The following is a 26,331-nucleotide window of genomic DNA, read 5'->3' on the forward strand; positions in this document are numbered from 1 at the left end:
GTATGGGGAGGTCCATGATAAGTAAGTATTTACCCGGAAATATTTATCAGCATTAGAATTTTAACATATAGTTCAACTCAACAGCCTCATTATTAATATTATTATGTTTATTTTCTATATTTGTAACATGGAATATTCAATTAAATACATATATACAATACATATCACGTAAGTTGGCTTAGATCGTAGGGCTAATATCTTTAGTTTTAGTTTGTTTCGAGCTACACTACATAGATAAGGTGTGCTGCCGAGTTTCCGCCTCGATGATAAGGACGAGGACCAAATGACATACAATGATTATAACGCACATGATGAGAAACACGTAGAGAATTATAAATTGCTGGCTGGTCGCACACGTCAACTATTTGTTCTGCTCCGAATCGGATGAGACATTAGAAACGATCGGCGGGGTTGACCTGCCATCGTACTGCTGCTGATTCACCAGTCGCTGGCGCTCCAAGTACATGGAAACCTTAATGTTGCGCACCTGATGGTTGTCAATGAGCTTCAGTAGGGCGATGACGCCGATGCCCACGGAAATAGCGAAGGAGCCCCAGGCACCAAACTGAAAGAGATCAAGAAAGGAAATATTTTTAGCGCAACTGCATACATAATTTTAGTTTCAAACGTGTTAAGTATATAATTCTAATGCCAGTCCACATCATTTTAAAATATTACGTATACGTATTCCATCAATTTGAATCTTTAAATATTACGTATACGTATAATTAGACAACTTCACTTTATAGAATGTCAAAAAAAGGATGCAGTAAAACCCAATATAGCTACATACATATATATGGGTTATTTTACCTGAGTAGTTCCCATTTCAATGTAGAATCCTGACGTGTTGATCTTCTCGGTGTCGCCACGAATGATGTTCTGACCCGCGGAAATGGCGCAGGATGGGAACCTCTCGGTCATGCCATCGCACCAGACAATGAAGCCCAGGGTAATAAAGATAGCCGACAAGATGGACATGGCCAGCATCCAGATGCCCAGGACCACGTCAATGAATAGGGCTATAAACGAGGCCTCCTCCTTCATGCGGGCGTACCTATGTGATAGAAAACAAAGTTTTTAGAGAACTGTGTACCTAGTAATACCCCCTGCTACTCACCTGTATATCTGCACCACCGAGATGATGAGCAGGAAGAAACCTGTAATCAATGGGAAGTTGCAGAACCCATTGGAGGCCCACTGCACATCGAACATACCGTCCTCCTCGCGCCATTTGCCAGTTGTAAAAAGGAGGCAGTGACCACTGTGGGAAAAGAAAACAAAGGTGTTCAATGTTTAACAGGGCTCCCATAGAGAAAACTGCGCACTTGCTTACCAGAACTGGTCGAGGTTGATAAACAATGGCACAACGATGCACAGCGACAGGATGAAGAGGATGACATGGCCAGCGATCTGGCTGAGCTGCAGCACATTGGCCAGGGCCATTTTGCGAGTTGAAAACAAAAAATTAAATTCAACAATATCCCAGGCAAAACACGGCAATGCACTTCCAGCTGTTATCGATAAATAGTGTTGGTAGGCGCCACGCAGCTGCCTGCATTGGTATGCACCTTTGTCGATATGTACGCGGTGGCCCTGACTTGCGGATGGCCCATCTCTAGTTCGCCCTGAAACTCGTAAAAAAGTGTAAAATTTGTTTACATTGAAAAAAGGTAAATTGTAGCACTTACTGATCAGTTGCAGGGCTCTCTGGTTGCCAAATAAGCCAGCCAGAACAATGGTCCGTGTGCGTGTGTGGGGCGTGGCCCGTGGCCAGCGCGTGGGTGGGGGGAAACAGCTAGGGCGAACAAAGAGCAATTAATGCGATAGGAGGTGGGGGGCTTTCTCCTCCGATTTTCCCCACTTCCTCGACTTTTCACTTATAGAGGCTGTTGTGAAACGAAAGGTGAAGATCAATCGGTAGAATGTGCATGGAAATCTAGTCAAGAGCAGCACCCCCCACAGCCCATTCTCCTCTGATCCCCCATGATCATTTCCAGACGCAGAAGCGGAGCAGCGGACGCAGTTCAATGAGGTGCTTATGAGCTAACTAGCAGCAGGACGGCAGCCAAGGAACACAGGGACGAGGTCTGGATCAGCAAGCAAGGAGCCAGGAGGAATCACAGGCTATAGGTTAGCGCAGACTGGAGGGCAGCAGGTGACCTAGTTTACCCAGCAGTAGGTGAATTCCAAGGCCTTGGAATGACTCAATCCTAGCACTAACACAACCTACTTTCCTCTGATTTTCAGCAGAAGATTAGAGGACTGATTGGCGGCGTTTCTGTGGCAACTCCTACTGGGGCTGTTCTGTTGTGTTAATTGAACTTAGAGCATCAACGTGCACTGCCATTAGCTGTAACCTTAATATACCTACCTAACGTAATTAGTGTACTTGAAACTCACGTGGAGGAGCAGCATGTCCAACTCCCACTACAACAACTACCAGCAGCAGCAGCCGCACTCCAGCAACGGGGATGCAGAGTACCAGCACCAGCAGATGGTTCACCAGCCGCAGCGGTTCTCCAATGGCCATGGCATGAAGAGCGTGGCGGTGCCGGACATGTGCCTCTTTTGCTTCGAGGTGCTCGACTGTGAGCTGAACAACGTGGATGGGCCCTCGGTGCCGGTGTTCAGCAACGATGCCTACCCACTCTTCGTCACCTGGAAGATTGGGCGCGACAAGCGACTGCGCGGCTGTATTGGTACTTTTAGTGCCATGGAACTGCACCATGGACTGCGCGAGTACGCTCTGACCAGCGCCTTCAAGGACTCTAGATTTGCCCCCATCTCCAGGGATGAGTTGCCGCGGCTCACTGTCTCCGTGTCGATTCTGCAGAACTTCGAGGAGGCCCAGAGCCACCTGGACTGGCAGCTAGGCGTCCATGGCATCCGCATCGAGTTCCTCACGGAACGCGGCTGCAAGCGCACGGCCACCTATTTGCCGCAGGTGGCCACCGAACAGGGCTGGGACCAGCTGCAGACCATTGATTCGCTCCTGCGAAAGGGCGGCTATCGGGCTGCGATCACCCAGGAGATGAGAAAGTCCATTAAGCTCACGCGCTACCGCTCGCAGGAGATCCAGATGCACTACAGGGAGTACCGCGAGCACCAGGAGCGTCGCGCCCAGTTCGGCAAGGTGCAGTGCTAACAATTGGACCGGCCAGCGGCGAGGCGATGATCCTGGCTGAGGGCAGGCCTGCTGGCCGTCGTCCTCCTGCTGCTGCTAGCCTTTCAGTTCGGCCCAGCTTGGCGGCCGCTCGCTTAATCCGAGTTATGAGTTCTTACATCTCCGACATCAATTTTAAGCCCCCCCTCAAATTCTCCAAAATCGGGCGTGAGATGAGCGCCATTTATTAATATACCATTTAATGCTTGATATACTTAAGCGGCAAATCCGTAAGCAATTTCGAACGAAGCAAAAACAAAAGAGAAAAGTTAATAAACGCTAGGTTCAAACCCCTTGTAATCGGATTACTTTGATCGATGTTGTAGCCGCGGCCTTGCTGGTTTCTCTTTTAAATCAAACACACACAAACTAAACAAAACAAGCATATATATAGGGATATATATTACTGAATCAATACAATACAAAAATGCAGATATATAATTCAAGTAAAATGTTCAGCAATTATATTAATAGATTTAACAACTAAACCAATTACATTACTAATTCTAATTCTATGCGCATTAAATAAAGGTCGACCCCATCCGAGTCGCACAAGACAATGCAAAAAATATCATCCGACTTTCCTCTCGCGGGGGATCGTGGGGTTCATGGAAGCGAAATGGAGTTTACATCTCAATGTTTTGGCATTACACGTATTCAATGTATATTGTTTATTGTTCCATTATGTTGTGCGTTGTTACATGGGTTTGTACTTCTAAATCTAGTCGATAATATCGATATATGTTTGGGCTTTACGTACGGAGTAATCTCAACAGGTTGCTGAGACAAATCTGCCTCTTGGATATATTGCTACAAAATAGCTGCGCTACGCAGCAAGGCTAATCAAGTGGTGTAACAACTAAGCTAGTAACAGAGCAAGTTAGTCTATGGCTAAAGCGGCGAGCAAGCGCTCAAATAGTATAATTACTGGCGTATGGTATAAATGTATATATTCAATATATAGTCAATAGATCGCATTGATTGCAATAAAGTATGAGTCCATTGAGCTCGCTTCTCAATAAGCAGGGCAAATGTAATAGATGGATTTGTCTGTATAGCGCAACAAAATCGCATTCCATCGCTTTGCTGCTCAAGTGTACGTCTTAATAACTTTCAATTTATATGGCAGTACAATTAACTTAAAGTAGCTCCAATTTCCGAGCAGAAAATCATACGGATTTCAGATTTCAGATAGCTAATTAAACAATTTACGTATAGTTCCGTCAGCGTGTGATTCACCTCCTGGTCCATTCTATCCCAATCGAGTCTCAGTCTCAATGCTTGCACAGAAACTGCTCTAAGCACTGACACTAGGTGGCCGACAAGGCGTTCCACTCGAATCGCGGGTTCTTCGAGTGCGTCACCGGCAGGCATTCAGGCTCCACCAGTTTCCAGACGCCGTCCACCTGCTCCACCGTGGCCAGGCTGCAGTATGGGATTTTGTGGATAACCTGGCGCAATTCATTCGTGCTGCGTGGCACTCCACCGGTCAGCTGCCGGGAGCAGGTGTCCAGCGTGGTGGCATGGGCCACAACCAAAATATTTCCAGCTGGAATAGAAGAAAGTACGTATGAGGAAATTTTTCCTAAGGAGGTATTGGTATTCTTACTTGTCTGCTCCAGCAGCTGCAGGATAACGTCGTGGTTGCGTTCATAAAACTGCTCTGTGGACTCCTTGAGGCGAACAGTTAGATCAGAGCCCGGCTGGACAGGTTCGTAGTCCAGATCAACGTCGTACTTGGCCTCGATCAGCTCATTCTTATTCAGCCAGTCGGGAACCCCACTGGGATACCAGGCCATCCACTCAAACAAGCCCGGCTCCAGCTTGATCTTGTGCTTGCCAGTGAGCTGCAGCCCCTCCAGAGCACTAGTGCAAGTCTGTATGCAACGATACGAGGGTGAGCAGTAGACATGGTCGATCTGTACTTGGGCCTCAAACAAAGCCTGTCCAATGAGATTAGCCTGATAGACACCCACATTGGTCAGCGGCGAATCATTCTGCCAGCCCTCCGGACTGTTCTTCCGACGAGGGAGCGTCTTGGGCATATTCAGATCCTTCCTCATATAGTTCCCGAACTCATCGAAACAGTACGGAATCCATGTGCCGAAAGTGAAGTCCACACGCTCGCCATGGCGCATGATGTAGATCTTTCGGTTCTTGGCGTGCGAGGCATCCAGTGAGCCAGGGTGAAGCGAGTGATCTGAGTGGACGCTGAGAGTATCGTCAGGTCGCGGCGGCTGAGCTGCTGGCGGTTCCACCAAGATCTCGTCCACCGGCTGCTTGGACATGGAAGTGGAGCAGGAAGACATGTTAGTCGTAATTTCGATCGTGGGCGTGTTTGGGTTGTGTTGATGGCTCAAGTTGTGGTTGTTGAGCAGCTGCACGGAGGGGAGTTCCAGACAGGGTTTTAGCGTCTGTCGCAAATACTTTTCCACGCTCTGCTCGGATTCCTCGAAAGATGAGCCCTCGATGATCTCGGGATGGGCTGTGTCTGTGCAGGGATGAAAATAAATGACAAATAAGTATGGTATTACTTTGTTCTATTATATAAATATTTACAAAATATATTAAGTTCAATGAAGATCAATTATAAATTATTAAAATTTTCGTTTAGAACTCTTATCGCATTTTCATACTGTTAAAATGTTTGTTTTCTAAGAAACTTGGTCAATCAAGGTTGAAATATCATCTATAATTGATAATGCAACTCACGCTGACGTTCCTCAGGTTCCGTCGATATACTGCGTCCGTCCACAATGTCCAGATCCTCGGCGGAAGTCAGGGAAGAAGCGACGCTCTTGGAGAGCTGCACCACTCGATGTAGGGTCCAGGCGTCAGATTCGGCAGTGCGTTCGGTGTAGTTGACGGGCAGGTGACCCGTGCTCCCAGTCAGCCAGGATATGCCCTCGGCCCAACCGTCACTAGAACTGTCCACTACCTCGGTGTTCAAGTAGATATAGTCGCCGATGCGGAGCTCCAGTTCATCCGTCTCGTGCGGGTTGTGTGGATAAACGACCTTCTGGACCTGCAAAAAAAACAAGAGCGGATTAGAACTCATCTTGGACTGATTGCTTGTAGCTCTAACTTGTTTGGTGGCGAGCCGCGGATCGCGGGAATAGAGGCGCAGTTCCCAATTGGAGGCGCAGCCGGCGTCTAAGGTCTCCACGAGTGCTTTCAGTGCATTGAACTGTGCCTGCGGGAACTGGTAGGCTAGCGTCAGGTGCAGGCTCTTTACGTGTGGCTCGAGTGAGATGGCTACGGATAGTCAGAAGCTATTAGTGGCCGATCGCTAAGCGGGACAAATGGTTACTGAATGGAAACGAAAGCGGTGCTGCTTATATGCGTTTGTATCTAACAGGGTGAGTCGAATTTGCGATAAGGAATCATAAGTAGTCATATAAAGTTATCTTTTGGGCAATACCTAGCGTCACAGGCTTATAACTAAATTTTTTGGCTTCAAGAATACGAATAACATAAGCTATCTGGCAGTTAACTAAACAAACAAGGTATATATTACCTTAAAATTATAAAACAATATTAAAAACTAATGTAATTTACGAGATAAGCAATCAAAGCCAGTTAACTTTAATATTATAAGGATTCTTAAGAGAACCACTCACATCGACCCACCTTGCTATCTACTTCTCTTACTGCTAATAACAATAAACTACAATTAGCAGCGTCATGTCGAGTTTTGCCAATAGGGTGAAAAGATTAGTAACTTATCTACCAGTGCGAGTGAGGCATGCATCGAGTGATAAGGAAGTGTATTCTAGATTTTATGCATACTAATGTCTTACATCGACTGCTGCGCGGTATGCAGCGGGTGCCCGAGGAGACAGCTCCGCACCAGGGAAAGCAGGCCACAATGGCGTCCAACTGCTCATAGGTATCGCTAATGACTGTGCAGCATTATCCAGATATCCGGGGGATTAGTGTGCAGGGAGAGAGGAGAACAAACGTAACCGTGTAAGCCACTCCGAAAAATGGAAAACCATCAACCGAATCGAATTGAATCGAACAGAACGTGAGAAAGGTAAACCAAAACAACCCAAAGAGAGTGCAATCGAACGGAAGGGAGGTTCGTACTTGAGTTGGACACCTCCTTGACGTACTGCAGGGCCAATCGTTTCAAGAAGTTGGCATCCTCCTCGGCCACGAAGAAGCCCATAAAGTTCTGGCTCATGTAGGGCTCTAGCTTGAGTGGTCGATTTAATAAAGCGCCCGTCATGTCTACCACCTGTTTGAGAGCCTTGGACAGCTGCAGGGAGCACTCATCGGGGGCCTGTATTAAAGAGATTAAATGAGTAAATATATCCTGAATAATCCTCTCTAAACTCACCTTAAAAAACGAAACCAGTGTTATGTGGGGCACATAGTTGTGGGCTCCATTCCAGCCGCACATTTGGCGCGACTTGGCCCAGAACTCCTCCAGTTGCTGCAGAAAGGGACCCGTGGGACAGGCATATATAATGTACTCCCTGGGGGCACATTCGTCCAAGGTGGCATCGTTTACATGGGCCAGCAGCCAATCCGAGGCAATCTGGACTCCTCGATTACCCGTGGAAGCGAGGGCTTTCTCACTGTTCAGAAGCAAACAAGAAAAAATCAATACTCTGATTCTCAGGAGCTGTCGGCCTGTTTGTAGGTCACCATCCCAAGCCCACAGCCTCTATGTAAGGATAATTTTTGGAGCAGCTGGTGACCTCCAGTAGCCAACACGTAGCTAAACTCACGCCCTGTGCCTGGGAAAGCCCATTTGGAGCAATGTTTGGAGCGGCGTCAGGTGCTGTTTGGAGATGCAGATCCTCGTGGGCGTCTGACTCTTGCGCGGCGGAAGCGTGGCCATGTCGATTGTAGCCTCCTCGTTGAGCCCCGGTTACCAGCTATTGGCAGCTTTTGGTTTTTGCTGGATCTTCAATAATTTTCAGTGATAATTTCAACAAAAATAGGATACAATTCGTTAATTGGCCACCCAAAAACAGTGCGTTAACCAACACTGCAACTGAAAGATATGACAAGACAACACCTATCGATTGTTACGTGGACTGCGCAATCGATAGACCCGATACTGACCAGTAGAGATGAGAGTGATTCTCCTGGCGAGACAACAACAAAATTCACTGCGTAATTAATTAAATATTTTAGTTAAATCAAGGCGCACCACAAAGAAACAGCTCGCCGAGTGTTCAATAGTGTTCAAAGTAAGTGCCAGTGCCAAAGGAATATAGTGCAAGACGAAAGGGCAGCTAGAAAAAGAGTGTTACGCAGCAGGCAAAAAGTGCATGGAAAATGCCATTGGAGCCCCCACATCAAACATACACACAAATACACGAGTACACACAAAGGCCCACGCACACGGACGCAATTAGTGGTGCGCTGGTAGTGGTGGAGCACAAAAACAAGTTGTTCGTGGACCCCAAAAGGGGGCGGGGCGGGTGAGGCTATCTGTCCACCGAGAGAAAACAATTTCGCACTATTTTTGTGGATAGCCCTCATGTGGTAACTCCCCCTGCACTTGAGGATTTGACGGAAATGGGCGTTTTCCCTGCTGGTTTTCCTGGTATTCCAGAAACCTTCTTTTGGACCGGGTGACCTCGTCTTTGTCTGTTCTCTGCGCACTTTCTCCGCTGCGCCAGCTAATAAGCAGTGATCATGCTTTATCGCCCCGATGCGGGTAGGCTCCCCCTCCCCCGCCTGTTATCACAGTCCAGCGATCACTCACTGTTCAGCATGACTCATTGCATTGGTTTTTATCACCCCGCACAGCATGGCACCAATATTGGTCATCTTATCTGTCATTACAAACATTTTACAGCTGCTTAAAGCTAGCTTACAACTAAAAAAAACAGTCATGTTTAAACCACTACATACTGTCTTGTAAAAATAGATTGTTATACTCATGCAAAGGGTAATATACATTTAGTCAGAAGTTTGCAACACAACGATCATTTCTAGCTTCGTGGTTTTTTTTATCATAATTTATTCTACTCTAGGATGTAGCTTTTTTAGTATGGCGAATAAGTTGTTTTTAATCGGACTACATCATACATCTGCCATAGAGACAATCGGATAATTGAAAAATAATATACAAAAATTGGAATTACTCTTTTTTTTTACAAGATTTCAGGTGTAATAAGAAATATCGATACGGTTTATACGGTTTTTATAATATGCTTCAACAAACCGAAGTCTTTACTTTACATTTACTTAAGTTTTTGTGTTCAAATGACAAATTCCTTTGCTAAAATACATTATTTCTTCCTCTTAATCGAATTAAAGAAAAACCGCAATGGTATTTTTAACACCCAATCAATACCTTTTGGTGTCTTTCAGCGCCAAAAGTCGAAAGTGACAGTCACCCCCGAGTAAGCCAACCCCACAAATTACATCGAAATGTCTGGCCGCAAGAAATCCCTGCTGAAAGTCATCATACTGGGCGACAGTAGTGTGGGCAAGACCTCGCTGATGAATCAGTATGTAAACAAACGCTTCTCCAACCAATACAAAGCCACGATCGGAGCTGATTTCTGCACGAAAGAGGTGGTGGTCAACGATCGAGTGGTCACAATGCAGGTAAGCACTTGTAATTTCTCAAAATCCCACATTTTACTTTAACCGTATCACACTTTGATTGTAGATCTGGGACACTGCTGGTCAGGAACGCTTCCAGTCGCTTGGAGTGGCCTTCTACCGCGGAGCCGACTGCTGTGTGCTCGTCTACGATGTGACGGCGCCCAACTCGTTCAAGAATCTCGACTCCTGGCGCGACGAGTTCCTCATACAGGCCAGTCCACGTGATCCAGAGCACTTCCCCTTCGTGGTGCTGGGCAACAAGGTGGACCTGGACAACCGTCAGGTGTCTACGCGTCGGGCGCAGCAGTGGTGCCAATCCAAGAACGACATACCCTACTACGAGACGTCCGCCAAGGAGGGCATCAACGTGGAGATGGCGTTTCAGGTTATAGCCAAGAATGCGCTGGAGTTGGAGGCGGAGGTTAGTAGCAATATTTAACTTGGTTGTTCGCCACTAATTCGTAAATTCTTTTTTAGGCTGAGGTTATCAACGATTTCCCCGATCAGATCACCTTGGGTTCGCAAAACAATCGTCCTGGCAATCCTGACAACTGTCAGTGCTAATGTAACAACAACGCAAAATGGATAATTACACAATCTATATTATTAAATAATATTTCCAACATAATAATGAACATGAGAAGCAAGCAAACACAAAGGACGACGGAGGAAAGTGTTCTATGATTAAGTAAAACAATTTCAGCAAAACAGCATAGTAATTAATTAATTGATAGGATGCAAAGTTCAGAATCAGATCAACATCAGCAGACTCTAAACGGGCCTCTGGCAAAGGCTCTACCAGTATACCCAACTTCCTACGACCTAAGTAACCAACCGTTCAATGAACAAGTATGCTCTGTATACTCGTAATTAATAATTCATGTTTCTGACCGCCCGCCCGCCTATCTCCCTAGTACTATTTTTGCCATTGTATTAGTCAAATTTTGCACCCAACCGCTGCTGGCTTTTGCAACAGAACAGCAACCTTGAGAATACAACATCAGAGTATCTTCTAAACAAAAAACAAAAAAAAATCTTGTGATTGTAAATTTAATAAAAAGAAATCTTTTTTAATATAATTAACGACATAATTTCCAGCACCATCGAATTGGCTACTCAATCGTATTTGGCTCAGCTCCACAAAACTCTTTGCAAAACATTCGAGCGTGAATTTTGTTTAGTTATAACGTTACTCGATATCCTATAATTATGAATAGTATTCCATGTAAAATTGCTCCTTGTTTTTGGTAATACATATATGTAAATTGCGTATATTTGGTATGTACTTTATTCCACTGATGAATTTCATGAATTCTCATGCTCTTTGGTTTAATTTATAAATTAAACAATGAACAATTTACAATAAAACTCAAATAAGCTAATATGAGGGTGTTTTTATGTGGGATTTTAGTAATTTTGACCACTGTATATCAGTTGTAAATTAGAGATGCAAGCAGGTGCAACCAAACAACATATCGTTTATCGATAACACCACGCTGTTTACTAACATTTATCTGCAAAAACAGCTGCTGCTATTGTCTGTTAACTAGGCAAGTTCACTTATTTATTAAATCCTCTCAAATGTCGCATATTTCACAAGTGGCCCCGCCGCCACCACCACCGCCCATGGTGAGGAGTCCTGTGACACCTGATGCAACGAAAGAACTCCCAGTTGCAGTCAATATAACCACCGATGAGTGCAGTTGGGCCTGGGAGTATCCGGAGCTGCAGAAAGGATGCTACCTCAGTCGTGTCTGTCAATATGCCCCGCCAAAGCACTGTCAGTACTACCCTGTAAAAAGTATTTTGCAGGTAAGTTTAGAAGTAATACAATTTACTGGTTTTAATATGCATTTATCTTAGGTTGGCCCTACTTGTGGCCTAGTCGCCTTGAGCATGTTGCTCAATGGCCATCCTCCAGCAGCTGATCTTCTTAAGGAAGCCATCACTAAGGAGTACACATTAAATGGCGAGCTTTTCAGTGCCCAATATTTATTCGATCTCACTCGAAAACATATGACAGGGCCTGGTGCATGTCAGCTGCATGAAGGCCCGCTCAACTGCAAGAAAGTCAGAGAACTATTAAAGGCTGGAGGCTGCCTAATAGTGCCGTATCCTTTTTCCAAAACATTCCTCTAATCTATATATTTGAACGTAGTTTAAGTAAGGACTTCTCCCATTTCAAAACCGGTTGGCGCCTAACAGCACGTCTAAACGGTTAACAGCATTCTGTTATCTGCCAGTGTTGTAAAACTCTCGTTTGTTTAGTGTTAACTATTATAAACAGGCGTTTTGGGTTTAGCAAAATATTGTTAAATTCCCCATTTATTTTATTAACAAAAAGTGCAAATACCATAAATAAATGGCCGACGAAACGGAGCAGGTATGTTGCAGCCTTAAAACATAAAAGGAGGTCTCTGATTCGTGTACTTACAGCTCAGCCAGGTGATTTTGCCGGTGAAGGAACCCCTGGATCTCATCCGATTAAGTTTGGATGAAAAGGTGTACGTAAAGATGCGCAACGAAAGGGAACTACGGGGACGTCTCCACGTAAGTTGGTTTAACTTTCCATTGATGTCCAGTAATCCTTCATAGCAATCCTTTACACAGGCCTTCGATCAACATTTAAACATGGTGCTGGGCGACGCGGAAGAAACGGTAACCACTGTGGAGATTGACGAGGAGACCTACGAGGAGGTGTACAAGACCGCCAAGCGCACCATTCCCATGTTGTTTGTAAGAGGCGATGGAGTCATTTTGGTTTCACCTCCCATGAGGGTTGGCTAGCGGGTTCCCCTTCGATTTTAAGTCAACTCACATGCATTTATACATTCTGTATTTATATTGGTTAATAAAAGTCTCTAAAACAAAATCATGTTTTTATCCGCATGGGAAATCCTTAATAATGTTGAAAGATATACCATGATGTTTAGATATAAGGTCCTAAGAAAATGAATCCTACTGGTTATCCTTAGATCAATCATAACATTTATCTCCAAAAGTTACGATGCCGATGTAAACCATGCTCCATGCCTGAAATCCGGACACCGAGCTCATTGGGCTTTGATTGTGGGCTATCTGGTGGATCAACAGGATCGGGTGAGGAGGAAAAACTATGTGTGTCTTAAGTCCATTTATTAATTGGCATTTTTCTCCAGTACTATGTCCTGGCTCGTCATGGCAAGACTCGGAACCTGGCAGTTTGGTCACTGGACACGCTCAGCGAGAGCAACGCCAATTTGGTGGAGTTTGCCCAACCCAAGGGCTATCCGGATAACGACTTTTTACTGCCACCAGATGGAATCGGTGGATCCCTGGGCCTCAACGAGCGCTGCATCTTGGTCAACGGCCTGCCACAGCAGGCGATTCATATTCGCTGCCCTTAGATACACATTTTACATATGCTCAATAAAGAAGACTTGACAATTTCGTATTTAACTTTAATATATTTAATAGTACAATTATAAATTACACGCCTACCAATACTTCACTTCGCAACGCAATCAACGCACCTCGAACGTTTCTTCATCTTTCAGTTCAAACGGGGGGAAAAACACGCAGAGTTTTCGTATTTAATCGGTTCGCAACTACTACGGGGACACGAATGCGATTTTTGGGGGGAATAGAATATAATATACAATAATGATATATCGAACTGTCTCCTGCTAGTGCCTGCTGTATATATATGTCGATTTTTATGTATACATGTATAAATTTACGCTTTTTCAACATCCTCTAATACGACTGGGCTGCCTTGAAATTTAAAAAATCACAACAATAAGAGTAGTACACATGGTTTTGTATATGGTAGATTAGATAGGTATACTATATATAGTATGTATTGTATATAATTTCACACACAGATATTTTTCTGAATTAGGTAGTACATAGACGACGGGCTTGGTTAATATTTCAAATTGGTTTGTCAATTAGTTTTTAGCATGCTGCATAACATTTAGATACTTTTGATAGTTGGCCAGACGGGAGCAACGATTTTTGAGATCATGGGGCCTAATGCTCCCGATACGCTTGGGAACTGTTGGTTAGAGAATATATAGGGTATGTATGCTAGTCCATGCCAACAGGCAAGAGCAACGTGTCCATAGAAATTCTTGAAACAGTAACTACAAAGTTTGGTTTTAGTTCTAGACCTTCTTGTACAGGATATTTTGATACGCGTTGTTCATCTTTGACGAGTTTATAATTACTTTAAGCATATCATATTAAACTAGTAGTGTCTGTTTGTTTTGTCTGTCTGTGTCTGATTGCGGGTCGAAAGTATCTGATAAATTCACAAGTTGCGCGCGGAAATGAACTTAAATGAACGTTACAGGCTAACGGTTTATTAACTAAAAATTTACAAATACTAATTATAAATAAATTATCATTCTTTTCAGTTTTATAATATTTATTGCCGCGCAAGTGACTGGCTCCCTTGCTCCAAGCACGTTTCAGTTTGTGTGTCTGTATATCTGTGTTCTTTTTGTGGGAGTTTGGGGGTGTCCCGTGTGAGGTCGGGGGTTAAAATGACTAGGATAATTCAGCACAGGACATGGGAGTGCAGCCGATGAGCGCAATGGGAAAGTTCTTGACGTGCGTTTGCCATTGCGACGATACCTGGAAGAACTTGACTCCCGTCCACTCGGTGCCATCGATGTACACTGCAAAATGGAAGGGCTAGTTAGTGGAATCCCTCAATAAGTAAGACCTGGGAGCACTCACCTCGCAGTGGCACTGGATGCGATTGTTTGGGTGAGCAAATCAGACGGGCTACGCCCTCCACACATTGCTCCTTCTCGAGATCACGCTCCTTGTCCTTCTTCTTGCCCAAGCGCATAACTGAAAGGGAGGAAAAGCGGTCAGTTTGGCTTAAATCTTCAACTCTAGCCAGGATCTACTCACTCTGCTTCTGCTTCTTCTCCTTGGTGGCGAAACTAACAGTCAGTCCATTGAACATATCACCCATTTGCTGTGCATGCTGTGGCAGTCGCCACACCTGCAGGTTCCTAAACGTACTCTTAATGCTATTCTTGCCGCCGGCGTCGCTTCCCTTAGACATGCCGCCCTTTGACTCCTTGGCGTGACCGTCGCCCGGCCTCACCAGTGGCCAGTAGTCCACCTGCAGCTCCACTGCCTCCGCTGCCGCCAGAGCTCCACTGAAAGTTTGTTGCTGCTGCGACGATGGCGTACTCAGCGATTCACTGGTATTGCGCTCCCGGTGCGAGGACGCCGATGATGGTGGCGTCTGCAATGGTGGTGAGATGCGTCCCAGGCTCTGCTGCTGGGGCGGGGAGCCGGACACCACGCCATGCACATTCGGCGAGCTCTGGCTGCCAATGGGGATGGCTGAGCTGGAAGCCGATCCAGAACCCAGTCCACTACCGGCGGCATTGGAGCCGGCTACAATCTCCTCAAGATCCAACGAGGCCTGGGCATCGAGATAACCAATACGGACATCCTATAGATCAAAAAGCAATAAAGTTACCATTTTGACTGGATATTAAATGAATTTCCCTTACACTAACGAACGGCACAAATATCTGGCAGGAGTCCTCGTCCTTGTAGTTGACCATGGCCTCGGCGATGGGTATCTGGGTGCAGGGACCTGCCGCAAGCAGATAGCGCTGGATGCGCTGCACCAGCTCTGCGATGTCCGACTTGGCCACGCCAGCCGCATCCGCCAGGTTGGTTGTCAGCGCGGTGGCATTCACTGTGGTCACCGCACTGACCGCTGCCGCTGTGGCCGCCGCCCGTTCGCACAGCTGCGTCCAGTTGTCCGAGCCGAACATGACCGCATAGGCCTGATCCATCTGGCTGAGATGGCGGGCCACACTGCCGCAACTGCCGCCGACGGGCACCAGGTAGAAACGCAGGTGATTAAGCCAATCCGGAGGACGCACGCCCATCAGTTCCACATAATGCCGCAGGGTGGCTCCCTGCAGCCAATCTCCGCCAATCAGCAGCACCTTCACCGTGTGCGGTGGCTTGGCGTTCGAGTTGCAACTAAAGGGGGAGGAAATAAAATGAATTAACTATTCAGATCCGATAATAGAGGAGCACTTACTACTTCTGGATCTTGGCCATGAGCGCCTGCAGCACCGCCTTGACCTCGGCCGTGTTTTGCGGCACGAAGGCCGGCTTGAAGGAGTTGGCAAAGAGCGTGACCAATTTGGCCAGTAAAGCACTGCCGCCCAACGCCTCCGGCGGACTGATGATGGTCACCACCTCGGGAATGGAGCTGTCCTCGCCGGCAAACACGCGACTCAGCTGGTCGAGCAGCAGCTTGCGTGGCTCCACATTGGTTGGCGAGAGGCAAGTCTCCAGCATGGATCTCGGCTCGGCGCTCAGGCTCAAGGTGTGCTTCCTTTTGCCGCCTCCCGAGGCGCTAATGGCACTGGCACTGTTGCCTCCACTTGCTGTGATGCCTGGAGTATTGCTGGAAGTTCGGAACAACCGGGATCGCTTCTCCGTCTGAGCGGGCGTTACCACGCTACCGCTTCCCAGACTGGCGGCCACCGAGCTCACTGGGGTCAACTGCTGCTGCTGCATCTGCTGCAGGCGCATGTAGTCCTTGTCCCTGGGCGGACTGTTCTGCGGATCGGAATTCTGGCCATCCGTGTAGCCAGCATTGCCCTCGTTGCCGGAGCTGTCGTTACCTCCGCGATCTGAGAGGAGCAAAAGAGAGAAAAGGAGTAGGTTAAAAACATGTTTATGGGTAAATCTAGGTCAAGAAAGGGGCATTCACATTGGTGGTCTATTGAAAAATGTGCAGAAGAACCATGTTTAAAACGCGAATTCTTTATGTTTTTACTCGTATTACTGCTTTGAAACTATTCCATCATAGTCTTATATATTCTAAACGCGAATTCTTTATGTTTTTACTCATATTACTGCTTTGAACTATTCATTTTAAAAAGCCTTGTTCTTCTTTCACATTTTTCAAAATCAACGACCATTATGTTGACCCCAGGTGGAGGAAGGGGTCTAGTGACGAGGGACGGTGTGAAACTGGGGGCACGAGACATGCGGAGACCAAACAAGACAAGATAAACAGAATCGTGAGACAGAATGGCGGCCACAAATAGTAGGTCCCTAAATAGAACGCCCCTGCGAAGAGTTACCCAGTCCAAGGAGCCCATATAAATAAATAATAAAAACGCGGGCCGAAAATATAATTAAAGCTTTCTTTATTTTATGACCATGAAAGGGGGTGGTTGGGCCCAAAAGTTGTGTTAAAAAGGGGGAAGTGGCCATATTTTTTCTGAGGCAGAAATTTCCGGCTCGTCGTGCTTGAATTTTCAAAGCCATACGCCGATTAATCAAAAAACACACGACACGTAAATAAAGTGAAAGTGAAAGAAAAAAGGGGGAAAATGGAAAAAAAAAGAAATGGGGGAAGCAAACAAGTTCAAGACTTCATCAAGGGAAAGAGGGCGGGTCTAGCTGTGATTAAGGGTGTTGTTTTCAAGGGTCTGACGTCTATGCCTTGGCTAATTGGAAAACCGCCTCAAGTGCGTCGAAGGTTCAATTGTCATGCCACGCAGACTCACACACAATTCCACACATGTTGAGGAAGTTGGCTTCCTTTTTTGGGGGCATGGGGCATGGGGCAAGGGGAGGGGAGATGGATGTTTATTTTAAGACCCCACAAACATGCACCTCAACTATAGGTACTAAAAACAAACGATCAATGGTATTGACGCACAAATCAAAGATTCCCCGTAATCATCACACCCCGTTTTTTTGTGGCATGCAAAGGTGATGGTGCAGAGCGATGTGGTGCAACAACACAAAAGTACGAACAAGGCATACATTTACATTTCCAGTGTACTTGTGGCAGTGTGTGGCTGTGTAACTGTATGCGTGTGTGGGCTGTGCGTGAGTGTGTGGAGCAAGTCAAGAAAATTGGGGTTACGCCTCCTTGAAATATTAAAAAGGCTGCCTTCAAACCTGCTAATTACTTCATTCTTATGAAAAAGAACCAAAATATATTTACAAAACAAACAGAAACGCTGGAAATTTCCTATATCCACAAAAACTTTGGAAGGAATTATATGAAAACAGCATTAAATTTTAGATACGTATAATCCATAGAAAAGACAAAAGCTCACGTAAAGATTTATTCTGTGAAGACTAAAGGAAATCGTAATATATTTTTTAAGATCATGTATTAACAGTTATCTCATTTCATAATATTTTCAGGATGGCGTAGACCCCTTAAAAAGGACATTTTCGGGCATATCTGAATGGATAATATATCTGATTGGATGGACTGATATTATTTATATACAAACTGGACACAGATTGCAGTATGCTATAGGAATTCATTGGGATACACACAACTGTTTGTGGTCTCATTTCGGTGGTATATAGGTTGTGTGGTATGCGAGAAGTGTGTAGTATTTCTATAATTTTGATGCGGGGGTATATTTGGGGTATTTTCTTTATTTTTATTTTGTATTTGATTTTGCTGTAATTTACACAGACCTGGTGTTGTTGCCGAATTGTTATTGTTTGTTAAATGAATGCATTTTTGGTTTTTGTTATTTTCAAGATTGTAAGATGAATTGGTCAATTGGTCGCTCTTATCCGATGATCGGCGCTCAGAGTTGCCTGCAAGAGAGATTTGTTCAAGCCATGCAAAATGTATCTTCTGTTTGTTTGTTTTTGTTTGTTTTGGATTTGTTGTTTAGTATAGTATAATTAAGTATAATTAAGCTAAGCCTGTTGGGTTCGAAAATACTTGACTTACATCTATGGAACACAGTTGAAAGTTAGTTAGTTCAGCAAAAGCTACAAAAAAACAAGTTAAGGTTGCTCTGCAGTTTCGTCGGAAAAATGTTCAAGGCCACGCCCACTTGATTCAGTGGGCGGCAATGACAGTAGCGGTCAACAGGACAATTAACTATATCCATCTCTGTCCCTCTGCCACGCCTCCATTTTCCAGGCGGAACAATTTGTCCTTTTCAACTGTGTGTGTGAGTGGGTGGCGGTATGCTGTGTTGTGTATGCGTTTCTGTGTGTGTGTGACTTTCCTTTCCGCAACTTTTCTTTATTTTTCGTGTTTTTTAACCTTGACCCAAACTGTTGACAATGGAAATCGCCGACAAGCGGACAAGCAGACAGCAATAACAACAAAATAAATGAACAAAAATAAAACCGGCAATATGAAATAACCAAAAAAAAGGCACACATTTCCGGGAAATTACTGTATTTATTATCTCTAGGGAATTAATATTCCTGGAAAATGCAATATATGTTGTATATATTAAATCTGCATTTTTTTATAAATTGCTTCAAGGGAAAATTCCTAGAAGATGAACGAACCCCAAAAGATATTTACTTCAATTTAATTCTATAGAATTACAATTTAAATACCAAAAAAGCTGGAAATTTGTGTATTAAGTATTATTTAATAATAATAACGTAAGGCAAACTCAACGCAACGCCCACAAACTCATACGCAACGCAACGCAAAGCCAAACATAATTCATAGAGCAAAAGTCGTTTAGTCAAAACTCCAGTTAATATAGCACATCAACAAAAAAAATGCAAATCCCATTAGCCCGCCATAGAGAAAGTCCTGCATCCGCACTCACCAGCAGTTCCGATTCCGGGTCCCGAACCGCCGCCCAACAACTGATTCAGATCTCCGCCGTTTCCGGTGATATTATCGTGCAGCATTATCCGCGAGTTGGTGAAGAAGGGACGCAGCGATGGCTTCGGCGTCGATCCCACCGATATGCTGTCCATGTCCGGACCCGAGTCGTCGCCCTCGCAGCAGGACAGGGACTCCAGTTCCTGGAAGAGTGCATCCAGATCGCGTTCTCCGCGCAGAGCAGCCGTTCCCCGGTGACCAGACTCGCCCTCCAGCTCCTCGCTCACCTTGAATCGCTTCAAAAGCGCCACGATCTTCTGCTTGAAATTGCGCTGCTGCAGCGAAATCGTCTGAAATCGTTAGAAAAAAGTGTTATTATTATAAAAGTTACTATATATTACATCAACATCTTAACTTTTTATGGATGAAAGTAATTAAACTGAAGAGTTCTAACTTTTTTATGATTTTAAGAGCGTAAAGCTTTCCAATAAAGTTCACATTTGACCTAAAAACTAGATCAACAGGAAATTATATCTGTAAGATCTTGATTGTATGGTCTTTTAAATATAAAGGAAATATTCCCCTATTAATACCACTTAATTGCCCCTGGCTAAATCCAAACCTGCTTATAGGCCATTAAACAAAATCTCAAGGACTGCGAATGTGATGATGACTGGATGACTGTTAAAATATATGCATCGTACTTTTTTAATTGCCCCACTCTAATCGGTAGCTTTTTGTTTGTTTTATTTTTCTTTCCTGTCATTAGGCGTGTTTTTATCTACAGCAGGCATTTTAAATGATCCTGCGATAAAAAGCTAGCGACAACAAAAAAAAAACGGCAGAAGCCATGACAATAAAAGCCGCAGGCTAATTTTACACCTGTGCTACGGATGTTGGCCAGGTGCGTTATAAGGAGGGAACAGGGAAGAGAGTGAGGTGAAATGGCAGCGAGGACGAGGCAAAAGTCCATAATTGGCCCAAAGCCTGTCGCTGTTTAAATATTTAAGCTGCAGCTTAAGAAAATTGTCTCTGTTGTGATTAGTACTCATACTTTCAAGGCAAAAACCCCATAAATAAAGCATGGATTTTAAAATTATAATGGGGCCAGGAAAGGCAGACAGAAGGTGGGCTTTAGCAGGAAATTGTAAAACAATTATAATATGGTAATGTGGTTTTTATGGATATTCATTCAAATGATCTGTTATTTTTACCCAAATTGATAACATTTCCTGGACCTTGACCTAGTCCAAACTTCAATCCATTGTCACGCGGAAATTCTGTGGGTTCTATATTCAGATCGCAACCCACACACCGTCTAGTCTGTCAATCCACGGCCCCGATATAGCCCTGAGATATAGCCATAGGTTCGAAAGTATGCCACCGGGCGAATCCAAGCAAATTGAGTCGAGTAAGCGACACGCCAAGGCCGCCGCCCCAACAATTGTCAACTATTTGCCACAGAAATTCTTGGCCACCCCGTTTGGGGCATGCTCGAACATAAGTATATATATATACACATAGGTGCACTCTATTCTATATACTATAGGGATACATTTTTGATACATATTTCATTTGATTTGCCCGCCGGTTGGGTGGTCTTTGTTTGATTCACTCTATGTATCTCGTATCTGCCCGCGGATCTGGGTTAGCAGCAAGGAACTGACAATATTTCGCAATTGGCAAATGCCTTAACAAGAATGAGGAGGTATTCACAAAGTACTAACAATGTAAGACAAGGCTAAGCATAGTTCGATGAATAGAGTGGGCTGGGCGAGTTCCTTAAAAGGCAAGGTAAGAGTAAAGGAAATCGCATTCTGTAGTGGAAAGTAATTAATACCTAGTTCCATTAAAATTATAGGTATATCTAGCATTTATTTTAAAGGAATTTAGTGAATATTTAAATGATTATACCACAAACCTTTTATCTAACTTTGCATTTGGCCTCTGATTAAAAGGGCTAAAAAACAAAACAACAATTTTCCCCTTTCTATTTTGCATTTTTAGCTCTTCTGCCCCTCTTTATTTCCCATATGGGTATGTGCGAATGGGTGCTTGTAATCTATATAGATAGCTACCTACTAAGTGATATTTATTCACTTTGCATAATGAATTTTAGAGCCCCCAAATAGAAGACCCCTCCTGACTGCTGACGTGTTGCCACGCCATTATATATCGAGCGGTAATGAAAATATACTTTTGGGTAAGAGATAATTCTTTTTTTTCTTTCTTTTTTTTGGGTGCGCGTGCGAAACAGCTGGGCGGGATTACACGAGATTTGGCTTGACTCACCCGGCTAAACTTGGCCCGCGACGAGCTCTTGTCCTTCATCTCGAACTCACTGTCGCTATCGACGACCACGCCGGGATGATGGTGCTGGATGCTGCCGGTATGGTGACCGACTAGGGCGCAATCCTCGATTCCGGAGCGCTGCAACTTGTTGCGATACTTGCGCATATCATGCTTGGCCGGATGGTTGTAGTCCCGCGGATCCTTGGGATCGTAGCCCCGGATCAGACCCAGTTCGTTGGCCTCGTCGTTGAATTCGCCCGAACTGAACTCGGCCTCCTCGTCCTCGTCGGAATACTCAGCAACGCGATCTGCGGAACCAGATTAACACATATATAATAAGTATATTTCGGATAAGTAATGGCAAACTCGTATCTCGGAATAAAACTAAGATAAACGTTCGAAGAGGCACATCTGCCTTTTGCGTTGTTATAAACTGTTTCGGTTTATGGCAGGTTTTTTTTTTTGGCTTAAGTGCTTGAACCGTTAAAAACCTATTTTGTTTTTAATTATTCTTATACACTCATCTTATTTATATTGATGTATTGTATTCAGTAACTGATATTTTTGAGTACAATTGTATCACGTTGTTTAAACAGTTGGATAACAAAGAATACTTTTATTTTTTGGGGTTTGTACTTTTTACTATTTGAACAGATTAAGCTGAACGCATTATACGATCCCAAATATACAATTATTTTCACATTAAACCGAGTGGTTTACTATAACAAAAGGTGAGGTAAGATATATTTAAGACTTATAATATTTTATTAACCTTTTCGATAAAATTTCAGTGCCTTGGTAAATGGTAAATATTTCACTACCTTTCTACAGTTAACTGCGTTTTTCATCAATTTAAAGATTAAACCAAAAGAACACCGTTTTTTCGTAGTTTTTTTGTAAATAAATCACAGATAGCACGGTTGACTGTCTTTTTAGCGGTTGCTGTTGCTTTGGTTTGTTTTTAACTACGCCCGATTTATCTGTTCATCTCCCGTATTATTGTTATTATTATTATTATTATTATTTAGCTTTCTTTCCGCCGCTTCTTTCTCTACTTCGAGTGCCGAGTGTGTGAACCGCCGAGCGCTTGTCAGTGAAATGAATGAATTGCTCGAAGCTCCACACGTTTTGTGCACTTGCGATGAGTGAAAGAGAGCGCGGAAGAGGGAGAGGGAGAGTGGGGTTCGGTGCTGCCCCTTTAGCTCTTTTAAGGCTAAGTATATGGTGCTCTTTATATATAATACACGATGAAAAAGAGGTACATCGTAGTCTAACAAAACAAAATTACGCAGAAAAAAAAAAACATTCTCTCGATCACAAATTGGATCTCTAATCGGTAAAATTGTATTCTCGATCGCACATTCTCAGAAAACAAGTTGGAGAGCAATTTCGTTTTTACTTTAAGAACATTTTTCTCGAAAGTGAGAATACAAATTCTCATAAGTAGAGCATTTGAAAATTGCTGTTCACGATATGCTGAGTAAAATTTGGTACTTGGTTGTAAATAACATAAGTGAAAGCACTAAGTTATAATCACAGACCATTATATATTTAAATCTAGCTATTTTTACTTTGCGCTCCCCGCAGCACTGGTGCAATGAGAGTGGGGAGAGAGTGGGCGCTTACAACAACAAAACACCTGTGAGCAAAGAGAGATGAGCTACTCGCGCACCGAGAGAAATTACTCAAATCAATATGAGCAATTGGGGGACAAACAAACGTGCGCTTCGATATATTCCATTATATCTGAACACACACGCCGACACACGTGGGCTTATCTATATGTGGGTCGTTGTTCGATATAACTAAACAAGTGTCAAAAGCTCAATGCATGGGAAACGCTCATTAAAGATATTTTTACGCTTCGATTCGGGCAATTGAACTAAAAGTTTAGGTAGGAAATAGACGTGAAGTGGAAATAACCGAGAAGGGCCTCCCAAATGGGAATCGGGAGCCACCCCACTCAATCAATTTATCAATTATGTGTATATTGGGGATTGAATCGGTATTCTATTAATTTTGGGAACTTGGTTCGTAATGATCTAGTGTGAAAATGTAATATAAAAATAAAAGTTTTCAAGTGAAATCTCTTTGATTTGAAATTTTTATAAACTCCAAAATTGAGATAAATTTTAGTTTCCGCGAAAATAACTTTCAGAAATACGTTCGTTGAATATAAAATACTTGGGTAATAATTTTATCCACTTTAGTACACATTGTACCAAGAGTTCTACTGCTGTAAATTTACTCAGCAGTTCCTGTTGATCTAGATTTTGGAATTATGGAGCATGTTTTTTGATCGTGTGAACTAGTTTGTTTCAAGAATTATAGAGAGCTTTTCACACACTCGCTCATATCGGACGACACATTGTTTGCGATAAGATTTGTGTCATCGCCTTCTGATGTCACTTGTTGCACTCCGATTCCCATTCCCATTCCGAATATCATTCCCACTCCCATACCATACCGTTTCCACTTCATTTTCGAAAACCGGCTACCACTTACACTCCCGTTTTCAGTCCATTTCAATTACGATTCTCATCTGTTTTTATACCCAGTACTCCAAGATCTCAAGGGTATGAGATAAAAGAAATGTTGTTAAAAGCCAAAAAAATATAAATTTTCTAAAAATAGTTCTTAGATATCAACGCTTATCAATTTTTTTTCTTGGTAATCAATAATAATTAAGTCCTTCCTGTTTTTAAAAGTATCACACTTCTATTAGTCAAGCCTGTTTTCTAAGTAAAATCTTATCTAAAAATATGCTAAACTTTATTACGGTTGGATACCAACAGAAAGGTGGAGACGGTTTTCTAATTAGTCATCTATGACATAAAGATATTGGGTTCTTTGGTAATAAAAAGAGGGACGTATTTACCGGAACTTATTATTTAGTGATATTTTGTTATGAAATAGAAATTTATAGATATTTTCAAGAGGTATTTGAATATTCGAGGCTCTCCACTGTACCGCTGCTACTTGTTTTGTTTGTTTATTTGCTCGCATGTTGTGCTGTCGTTATCATTTAGCCAAAGCTATTCACCGGCCGGTTTCTGTAGCCTGTTGTCTGCGAGGAAACCGAGAGAGAAGGGGGGTAAAAGTGGGTGTTGTGGGACTTGTGGGTGTTGGCGGTACGTCTCCGAGTTCCTCGCACATATCTGGGTATCTATCGCGTGCTGGGCGGTGCTAGTGGATGAGCTACACAATTCTCCGGTCTGTGGAAGTGGGTGTAAGTGTAAGTGTAAGTGTGGGTGCGGAGCAAACTCCGGTTAAGTGTAACTTTTGACAGCCTCAAAGCCGTTAAGTGATAAGTACAGAGAATGATTGCAAAGCGGGCACAGCAAGGTAAACGAGGAATAAGACAGGAAAATAGAGTGGCTGGGAAAAACTGCTGCTGGCAGCGATGATTAATTGGACCAAAGCAGAAGCTGCATTCCAGCTTATTGACTATTATTCCGGGCCCCCATATTTATCTTTTGCCCCCTTTGCGTGTTGGTTAACTTTACAAAAAATGAAAAGAAAAAAAAGAGAAAAAGCTAAGAAAATAGAAGTTTCCTACTTGTGGGCAATTATTTTGTTTGTCTTCGTTGTTGCAATTACGCAGACAACTTAATGACGTCTCCCTGGCATTGTTTTCCTGTTTTCCATTCTTTCAGTTTCTATTCCTTTATAATTGCATGCAATTCTTAAACACTTTAATGACCTTTTCCCTGTCTGGGGACTTGGACTGCGTTTCCTGGAAGGCAAGTGAATGTAACGCACATACACTTTGGTCCAAGGAATTTCCACGAAAAGTGTTTTCCACATAGGAGCTAGGCTAACAACAAGTAAACAAAGGCCCAGAGAGAGAGAAACGATAATGGCAGACAAAGTGTTGCCGAAAGCTATGGAAGATGTGTCATGGGCAAAGCCCCCGATTCAGCACAGTTCTCCTCAGCCTCCTTGCCACCTATCCACACCATTGGGATTGGGATTCCCATTCCCAGAACCCATTTTCACCCCCCGAACACCGCCACAACGTATATTCATCCCACGCTCTGTCGGTGCCACGCTGCGTATGAGTAATGAAAACCGTACTGAAAAGCGACGAGCGACATTGATTTAGTGTCTGTGCTCTCTATATCCATGCGGGAGTTCGGATAAACCACAACAACAGACACAAAAAAAATTGAATTCAATTCAAAACCATTTTTCGACTACTTGTTACTTCGTTTTGTAACATACCATATAATGAAATATTAAATGGTATAGTAGTAATAATTAGACTACTGGCAGAAGGTATCTGGACAGCTAGACATTAAAAGAATTCAATTCGGAACCATTTTCCTACTTTTAGATACAATCTCTTGTAGTTTATTATAAAATAATGCATGTTATAAAGAATTTAATCATATTGTATTAATATAATTTAGAAGAACCCCTGTTATTATCTGGTAATATTTTTTCGAGATATTTCTAAAATGAAATATATATAATTCCTGATCATAAGCTAGGTCAGCTGAAAATATTAAACTAAATGTGTTATTGCAAAAACACAATACACCCTTGAACCAAGAATCAAGAGCCGGGTAAACAAGCCAAGAGGAATATAAAACTGGCACAAAAAGGCAATACATTGGTTTGACCTTGGCCAGCACACGAATCTTGTCATTAGATGACAGCCAATGGGGCGGGAAAGTGGGTGGAGGTGGGCTGAGAA

The 26,331-nt window shown here is 43.5% G+C and overlaps 7 protein-coding genes across 15 annotated transcripts in view; 4 read left to right on the top strand and 3 right to left on the bottom strand.

The window, feature by feature from the left end:
* Window positions 1-89: 89 nt before the first annotated feature.
* Window positions 90-1,507, bottom strand: LOC108007462 (transmembrane protein 179). Its single transcript, XM_017071134.4, has 4 exons — window positions 1,337-1,507; window positions 1,121-1,264; window positions 814-1,057; window positions 90-565 (listed from the first exon to the last, which is right to left on the bottom strand). The coding sequence occupies exons 1-4, from the start codon at window positions 1,444-1,446 to the stop codon at window positions 362-364; spliced, it is 702 nt and encodes a 233-aa protein (XP_016926623.1). The 5' UTR covers window positions 1,447-1,507; the 3' UTR covers window positions 90-361.
* Window positions 1,508-1,519: 12 nt separating this feature from the next.
* LOC108007461 (uncharacterized protein CG5902) lies at window positions 1,520-3,737 on the top strand. Of its 2 annotated transcripts, none has more exons than XM_017071128.4 (3): window positions 1,520-1,673; window positions 2,001-2,178; window positions 2,251-3,737. In XM_017071128.4, exon 3 carries the CDS (start codon window positions 2,417-2,419, stop codon window positions 3,146-3,148), a length of 732 nt encoding a protein of 243 aa, XP_016926617.1. In that variant the 5' UTR covers window positions 1,520-1,673; window positions 2,001-2,178; window positions 2,251-2,416; the 3' UTR covers window positions 3,149-3,737. The 2 variants fall into 2 exon arrangements, with proteins under 2 accessions (XP_016926617.1, XP_016926618.1); XM_017071129.4 differs by having other exon boundaries at window positions 1,521-1,673; window positions 2,001-2,182.
* On the bottom strand, window positions 3,550-8,162 carry Epp (Ecdysteroid phosphate phosphatase). 3 transcript variants are annotated; one of them, XM_036817544.3, is made up of 8 exons: window positions 7,903-8,162; window positions 7,509-7,749; window positions 7,256-7,451; window positions 6,967-7,068; window positions 6,252-6,421; window positions 5,879-6,191; window positions 4,776-5,657; window positions 3,550-4,715 (listed from the first exon to the last, which is right to left on the bottom strand). In XM_036817544.3, exons 1-8 carry the CDS (start codon window positions 8,013-8,015, stop codon window positions 4,477-4,479), a joined length of 2,256 nt encoding a protein of 751 aa, XP_036673439.1. In that variant the 5' UTR covers window positions 8,016-8,162; the 3' UTR covers window positions 3,550-4,476. The 3 variants fall into 3 exon arrangements, with proteins under 3 accessions (XP_036673439.1, XP_036673440.1, XP_036673442.1); XM_036817545.3 differs by lacking the exon at window positions 6,967-7,068; XM_036817547.3 differs by lacking the exons at window positions 6,252-6,421; window positions 7,509-7,749; window positions 7,903-8,162 and having other exon boundaries at window positions 7,256-7,379.
* Window positions 8,163-8,220: 58 nt separating this feature from the next.
* Rab7 (RAS oncogene family member Rab7) lies at window positions 8,221-11,014 on the top strand. The gene is made up of 4 exons (XM_036817550.3): window positions 8,221-8,370; window positions 9,503-9,742; window positions 9,807-10,163; window positions 10,220-11,014. Exons 2-4 carry the CDS (start codon window positions 9,563-9,565, stop codon window positions 10,304-10,306), a joined length of 624 nt encoding a protein of 207 aa, XP_036673445.1. The 5' UTR covers window positions 8,221-8,370; window positions 9,503-9,562; the 3' UTR covers window positions 10,307-11,014.
* A 243-nt stretch (window positions 11,015-11,257) lies between these two features.
* Window positions 11,258-13,180, top strand: LOC108015777 (actin maturation protease). The gene is made up of 4 exons (XM_017082330.4): window positions 11,258-11,554; window positions 11,606-11,853; window positions 12,745-12,841; window positions 12,901-13,180. Exons 1-4 carry the CDS (start codon window positions 11,324-11,326, stop codon window positions 13,126-13,128), a joined length of 804 nt encoding a protein of 267 aa, XP_016937819.3. The 5' UTR covers window positions 11,258-11,323; the 3' UTR covers window positions 13,129-13,180.
* On the top strand, window positions 11,965-12,614 carry LSm3 (U6 snRNA-associated Sm-like protein LSm3). Its single transcript, XM_017082331.4, has 3 exons — window positions 11,965-12,125; window positions 12,179-12,292; window positions 12,353-12,614. Exons 1-3 carry the CDS (start codon window positions 12,105-12,107, stop codon window positions 12,527-12,529), a joined length of 312 nt encoding a protein of 103 aa, XP_016937820.1. The 5' UTR covers window positions 11,965-12,104; the 3' UTR covers window positions 12,530-12,614.
* Window positions 13,181-14,053: 873 nt separating the features above from the next.
* The window catches only part of KrT95D (phosphofurin acidic cluster sorting protein KrT95D), a 36,691-nt gene continuing 24,413 nt past the window's right edge, over window positions 14,054-26,331 (bottom strand). For 3 of the 6 annotated variants that reach the window (XM_036817538.3, XM_036817539.3, XM_070996320.1), the window contains 8 exons: window positions 21,633-21,940; window positions 19,342-19,690; window positions 18,230-18,355; window positions 15,807-16,407; window positions 15,262-15,745; window positions 14,645-15,200; window positions 14,465-14,581; window positions 14,054-14,403 (listed from right to left, as the gene is read on the bottom strand). In XM_036817538.3, the coding sequence (XP_036673433.3) occupies window positions 14,273-14,403; window positions 14,465-14,581; window positions 14,645-15,200; window positions 15,262-15,745; window positions 15,807-16,407; window positions 18,230-18,355; window positions 19,342-19,690; window positions 21,633-21,940 (2,672 nt within the window). In that variant the 3' untranslated portion in view covers window positions 14,054-14,272. Of the gene's footprint in view, window positions 14,404-14,464; window positions 14,582-14,644; window positions 15,201-15,261; window positions 15,746-15,806; window positions 16,408-18,229; window positions 18,356-19,341; window positions 19,691-21,632; window positions 21,941-22,404; window positions 22,711-26,331 lie in introns of those variants that run through there. The other 3 variants (XM_036817543.3, XM_036817542.3, XM_036817541.3) reach the window with 3 other exon arrangements.

Source organism: Drosophila suzukii, chromosome 3, assembly GCF_043229965.1.
Source record: "Drosophila suzukii chromosome 3, CBGP_Dsuzu_IsoJpt1.0, whole genome shotgun sequence".
Taxonomy (NCBI): domain Eukaryota; kingdom Metazoa; phylum Arthropoda; class Insecta; order Diptera; family Drosophilidae; genus Drosophila; species Drosophila suzukii.